Below are 6,469 nucleotides of genomic sequence, written 5' to 3'. Positions count from 1 at the left end.
CGGCGCGGCCGTTACCCGGGGGCTCGGGGCCGGCGCCGGCAGCAGCGCGCCGCGGGTAAATACCTTCAGCTGGGCGGGGGAAAGGAGCGTCGAATTTCAAAAAAAAAAAAAAAAATCCACACACACACCCCAAACCCCCCACAGCCCCGGGCGGGCGGGCGCGCGGATGGGCGCCCTTTGGCTGCGGGAGCGAGTGGAGGATGCTGGGAAGGAGGTAAAATGGCCACCGGCGGCGGCGCGGAAGAGGAGAGGAAGCGGGGGCGGCCGCAGCTCCTGCCCCCCGCGCGGCCCGCGGCCCGCGGCGAGGAGGCCGAGGGCGGCCGCGAGAAGATGGGCTGGGCCCAGGTGGTGAAGAACCTGGCCGAGAAGAAAGGCGAGTTCCGCGAGTCGCGGCCGCCGAGGCGGGAGGAGGAGGGCGGCAGCGGCGTGGGCGGCGGGCTCGGCTGCCCCGCGGGCCTGGCGGCGCCGGGCCTCGGCGACTTCCCCCCGGCCGGCCGCGGGGACCCGAAGGGTCGGCGGAGAGACCCGGCCGGCGAGGCGGCGGACCCCCGCAAAAAGAAGGGTGCAGCCGAGCCGGGCCGGAGGAAGAAGGCCGAGGCGGCGGCCATGGCGGGCCCGGCCAGGCCTGGCGCGGCCGAGGACGCGGCCGAGCGGCCCGCTCAGGACGAGCAGGCAGTGGCAGCGGGCCCCGCGGCGGGCCCGGGCAAGGGCCGCTTCCTCGTGCGCATCTGTTTCCAGGGAGACGAGGGCGCCTGCCCCACGCGGGACTTCGTAGTAGGCGCGCTCATCCTGCGCTCCATCGGCATGGACCCGAGCGACATCTACGCAGTCATCCAGATCCCGGGCAGCCGCGAGTTCGACGTGAGCTTCCGCTCGGCGGAAAAGCTGGCCCTGTTCCTCCGCGTCTACGAGGAGAAGCGCGAGCAGGAGGACTGCTGGGAGAACTTTGTGGTGCTGGGGCGGAGCAAGTCCAGCTTGAAGACGCTCTTCATCCTCTTCCGGAACGAGACGGTGGACGTGGAGGATATCGTGACCTGGCTCAAGCGCCACTGCGATGTGCTGGCCGTGCCGGTGAAAGTGACCGACAGGTTTGGGATCTGGACCGGGGAGTACAAGTGTGAGATCGAGCTGCGCCAGGGGGAGGGCGGGGTTAGGCACCTGCCGGGGGCCTTCTTCCTGGGGGCCGAGAGGGGCTACAGCTGGTACAAGGGTCAGCCTAAGACGTGCTTTAAATGTGGTTCCCGGACCCACATGAGCGGCAGCTGCACGCAGGACAGGTGCTTCAGGTGCGGGGAGGAGGGGCACCTGAGCCCTTACTGCCGGAAGGGCATCGTGTGTAACCTCTGTGGAAAGCGAGGACACGCCTTTGCCCAGTGTCCCAAAGCAGTTCACAATTCCGTGGCAGCTCAGCTAACTGGGGTGGCTGGGCACTGAACACCCGCCTGCCTGCCAGGGTGAACACAGAGCCAGCTTACCCCTCTTAAGTGCCAAAACTTTTTTTTAAACCATTTTTTATCGTTTTCGAAGGAGATCTTTTTAAATCTACAAGAGACATTTTTCTCTCGCTCTCTCTCTCTGCCTTTTTAAACCGAGTTTACTCCATTTCAGCCTTTTCTGAATTGGTGACTCTGTCATCAGTAACTACCGAGGACTGTAGTGTCGCCTCCCCCTTTTTAAAATTTTGTTTTCGTTTTTGTATCTGGGTTTTGTTTTTTTTTTTTCGTGGTTTTGTGTGGGGTTGTTTTTATTTTTTTGTACTTTTTACTCCCCACGCCTTGTCTTCTCCCGGGATTTTCACCCATTGGGCTGCCTTGCTCATCTTTATGCCCCAGCACTGGGTACGGGGCCCACCACGTAGTAGGCACCCCATCAGTGTTTGTTGAATTGAGAACATTGTTGACTGTGGCTTCTGTCAGGGTGTCTACTTTTTGCAGCTCTTCCCCTCCCCTTTTAATTTGCTGCTTCTATTCTATGTGGTCTGAGAATTTGTGAAACCAGTGTTGTTAGAAGTGTATGTAATCTGAGTCAATAAGCTCTGAATGGTGGCCAAGGGCCTCTCTTATGGCATTAAAATGCATGGACTTTGGGACAGCTGTTCAGTGGCTCAGAAGCCATTTTTCACAGAATCATGGAATTAGAATTTTCTTGCTGGAAAGGAACTGAATATTGGTTTAGACCAATCCCTTGGACTTCCAACAGATGAAACAGGCCCATTGAGGTTAAATGACTGGGTCAAAATCACATAGCTGTCTGGTGCCAGAGCTAGCCTAGAGTAGAGTTCCCTGACCCCAAGCCCGGTGCTCATTCCACTACCTCTCACACTTCACAACATTTTCCTCAACACTTGAGGGCCCAGAAAGTCTGATCCCTCCTGAATGATGAGCCCAGAAGAATGCTAAGAAATCATCTGGAGGGAGAAGCAGAAAGGGATTTAGCAGGGCTTCTGAATACTTGGGAGATAAGGAAGGGACAAAGGAACATAATCTAGGATGCACTCATTGCTCCCTGGGGTGTCATATCTGGATTAAAGTGCCAAGTCCTTTGGGGCCTTACCCTTCATCGTTCATTGCCACCACTTAGAAATGGGGGTGCTCCTGAATAAGGAGACCTACCAGAGGTTTACATTTGCACCTTAGCCTCAATAGCTAGAAACCCCAGAGAAGCCTCTAACTGGAGCTCATCTACAATTTCCTGACTCGCAGGAGAAAGGTGATTTTAACCTGGAATCATAAGTAAGCTGTTAACTCTAAAATATGCTTGCAAAATAGGTCAAGCAAGAGGGCATTGGGTCAATAAGTGTTACCAAGTTAAAGTAGAAGAGACAGTACACTGCTTTTCTTTTTAGTCTTTGTTTTTCCTTTGCTTTATGTTTTGCTATTTCCTTGTGGCTTAGAATGTAAAATCGATTGTTAAAAAGTTTTGTTCTGAATAAATATTTATCTTTTGTATTGCTAACACTGTTGCCCTATCTCCTTTCAAAGTGTAAGATCCTCAGGTACACAGACTCTAGTTCAATCTATACTTCTACACATTTGTTTACGCTGCAACTACATTTCCAACCCCTGCTGGCTATACTTAGCACCTACTTTGTTGTGCCAGGCCCCTTGGAATTGTTTCCTAAACCCTGTGGATGCATTGCACTCAGCACATTGCAAAAACTCAAATTTTAAGCCTTAACTTTGCTCCAAGGAATCAAAATTGCTGGTGTGAGTGAAAATAGTTTTAGTAAGCAGCCCTAAGCAATTCTGATCCGCAGCCAGGTTTGAGGCCACAGTTCTGAATGGTACTAACTTGAGAGAGATGGATTCTGGCCTCAGGAGATTAAAATGGGGAAGGCAGAAGTAAGATGTTAGCTTCATCATCTTACAGTTACTCTGAGTGCCATGAATTGGAATTAAACTATTTCTAGGCTTTTGAAAATGTCATCTCTTCAGGTATTAAGGGAGAAAGAGAAAGTCCAGGAAACTTCCCAGAGAGCAGACTCCTCCAACCCAGCCCTGGAAACCCCAGACACAACTGACTGAAGAAGGATTTTCAGCTCTGAGCCCTTAAAGTGATCCAATGCCAAGAACTAAAGTTCTCAATGTCTTGATTCTCTAACTCAGTGATTTGAGGATATTTCCAGAGTTGATAAGGTGGTGTTGAGGCCTGGTGGGCTCTTAGGAGCCCTGCCTGTCCACACCAGCTCAGCCCCTCTTTTCTGTCTCCCAAAGCATACAGACCCTTCCCTCCTCCATCCCTCCCCCTCCTCTCTCCTTCTCTGCCGTGGGTTTCCCTCCTTCCTGGAGCGGGAGGCTGGGAGAAAGCCTGCATTCATCATACCCGCCTTCCCTCCAAGCGGGCCCTGTGCCAAGGAGCCTCCTTGGAAGGAATCTTCCCTCTCTGCCCTCCCCCACCCCTCAACTCTCCTGCAGGGAGCAGAGGAAGAAACTAGTTCCCTGCCCATCCCCCACAGGATCTGCTCCAGGGCCTCCTGCCTGGCGGTCTGGGGACGGAGCCCTGGCCCGGAACGGAACAAACCTCCCCCAGCTTCCTCTCCTGATCTAGCAACCCCCAAATTACAATCTTTCACTGTTCATGGGCTCCTAGGGATTGTGCAGAGATCCCCAGACTGAGGCTGGCTGACTAGCTGACGCCCTAATCCGGCTTTCAACAGAGAGCCGGGGCCATTAGAGCCAAGCCCTCCTGCCAGGCACTTTGCATACAGCAATGAGACAGTTACTTGCGGAGGGAGCTTACAGATAGATAATGAGCAGTTTTTAAAATAATGTGAGGTATTTTTAAATATTCTGAAAAAATACGCTGAGTATATATTGTCTGAAATACCGGTCTCCTGGAAGAGAGGATGTCCTGACCGAAGCCTACAAGATGAATAAGCCAGGTGAAGAGGGCAGAGCTGACCACATCAGCCTGTGCAAAGGGCCAGAGCACACAGGGTTCAGGGTGGCTGCAGACTCACAGAAAGATATGCTTGGGAAAAGGCCGTGAAGAGGCAACCCTGGGCCTGTCAGTGTTACTTAAGAGGTCTTTGTCCTGACCCCCTCCAGTCTAGCCACCTCCATTCCATCCACTTACTTAGCATGTATAAACACCAACTCTTTCTAGGCAATGGAATACAGCAACATAGTCAAGGTCCCTGGGACTCAAATTCTAAAGGCACACGGAGACATAATTACAAACTATGACCAAGCACTAAAACAGAGACTGATCTGGGTCTTGAGGGTAAAGGATAACTTTCCAGAGAAAACATCTTAACTGAGATCAAAAAGTTGTGTAAGGAGTTAATTGACAGATGGGGTTGATTGGATGCCTGGGTGGCTCAGCGGTTGAGCATCTGCCTTTGGCTCTGGGCAGGATCCCAGAGTCCCGAGATCAAGTCCCACATCGGGCTCCCTGCATGGAGTCTGCTTCTCTCTCTGCCTGTGTCTCTGCCTTTTTCTGTGTGTCTCTTATGAATAAATAAATAAGATTTAAAAAAACAAAAAAACAAAAAAACGAGATGTGGTTGGCAAGGGTGTATTAGCCTAGCCAAAAGGGATAACAAGTATAACAACCCTATTGCAAGAGGAGGCATGGCCCATTCTAGAAACCAAATGAAGCCCAGTGTATTCAGTCCAGGTTTAGAAACAAACCACTCTAGGTATTGAAGAAAATAATGGGGCCTAGGTAGGGTATTAGGAATGACTCCTAGAACTAACTGAACTAACCTACTAAAGCAGCTGCTACCTCTCATGGAAAGGAGCCAGGAAGCCTTCACTGGAAAGGTTGAGTTTGAGAACACACTACTGAACCTACCATCCAAGGACAGGCTGCCAGGATCAGAAGACCACTGCCAATTCTACTGTCAGGACAATGAAATATGTTTTTGAAGCTAGAGACATGACACTAGTGTCTCCACAACCTTCCTTATGAGCAGAAACAGATGAAACTATTTGACTCTTGCCTTACTTCCACCTTCAGACCTCATGCCAAGTATATCTACTTGCTGGAGCTTGAGGTGCAAGGGAGTCAGGAAGTGTTTGAACTTTCCAGCATGTGTAGCACCAGAAGGCACAAAAACAGTGGGAATCAGCGCGCTTGGCTGGCTCAGTCAGTAGAGCCTGCGACTTTTTTTTTTTTTTTAAGTTTAATTTATTTAATCTCTACATCCTGGGACGCCTGGGTGGCTCAGCAATTGGGCACCTACCTTTCTTTGGCTCAGGGTGTGATCCCGGAGTGCTAGGATCAAGTCCCACTTTGGGCTCCCTGCATGGAGCCTGCTTCTCCCTCTGCCTGTGTCTCTCATGAATAAATAAAAAAAAAAAAAAAAAGAGATGGTGAGTCCATTTCCCAAGATTCGGAACAGAGGAGAAAATCCAAGTTTGAGATGAAAGTCTTGAGTCAGATTTGGGACACAAAATGTCTAAGAGAAGGTATAGAACAGGTAGTTTAACACAAGTCTGAAATCCTAAGGAAACTTCTGGGCTAGAGAAATAAACAAGAGTCCTATAGCAATGGCCTTCAAACTCTTTAACCACATCCCACACACAATAAGACAGACATTTTAGGGACGCCTGGGTGGCTCAGCGGTTAAGCTCTGCTTTCAGCTGAGGCCATGAGTCCCAAGTCCCTCCTTTCCACATTGGGCTCCCAACACAGAGCCTGCTTCTCCCTCTGCCTGTGTCTCTGCCTCTCTCTCTGTGTCTCTCATGAAAAAATAAATTAAAAACCTTTAAAAAAAAGATTTTAGATTGTGGCCATCAGACATATGGACATATGTACTTATGTATGAGGAAGCAATTTTAGGGGCACCTGGGTGGCTCCGTTGGTTAAGCATCTGCCTTCAGCTCAGGTCAGGATCCCAGAGCTCCAGGATTGAGCCTGGCATCAGGCTTCCTGCTCAGCGGGGAGTCGGCTTCTCCTTCTGCTCCTCACCTCACTTGTGCTTGCTCGCTCTCTCTCAAATAAAATATTAAAAAAAATAAACAAG

The 6,469-nt window shown here is 50.8% G+C and overlaps 1 protein-coding gene across 1 annotated transcript; it reads left to right on the top strand.

The window, feature by feature from the left end:
* Positions 1-2,955, top strand: ZCCHC3 (zinc finger CCHC-type containing 3). The gene has a single exon (XM_072800442.1). The coding sequence runs from the start codon at positions 220-222 to the stop codon at positions 1,432-1,434; it is 1,215 nt and encodes a 404-aa protein (XP_072656543.1). The 5' UTR covers positions 1-219; the 3' UTR covers positions 1,435-2,955.
* Positions 2,956-6,469: the final 3,514 nt, after the last annotated feature.

This window comes from Canis lupus, chromosome 26, assembly GCF_048164855.1.
Source record: "Canis lupus baileyi chromosome 26, mCanLup2.hap1, whole genome shotgun sequence".
Taxonomy (NCBI): Eukaryota; Metazoa; Chordata; class Mammalia; order Carnivora; family Canidae; genus Canis; species Canis lupus.
This window is presented reverse-complemented; position numbering and strand designations above follow the sequence as displayed.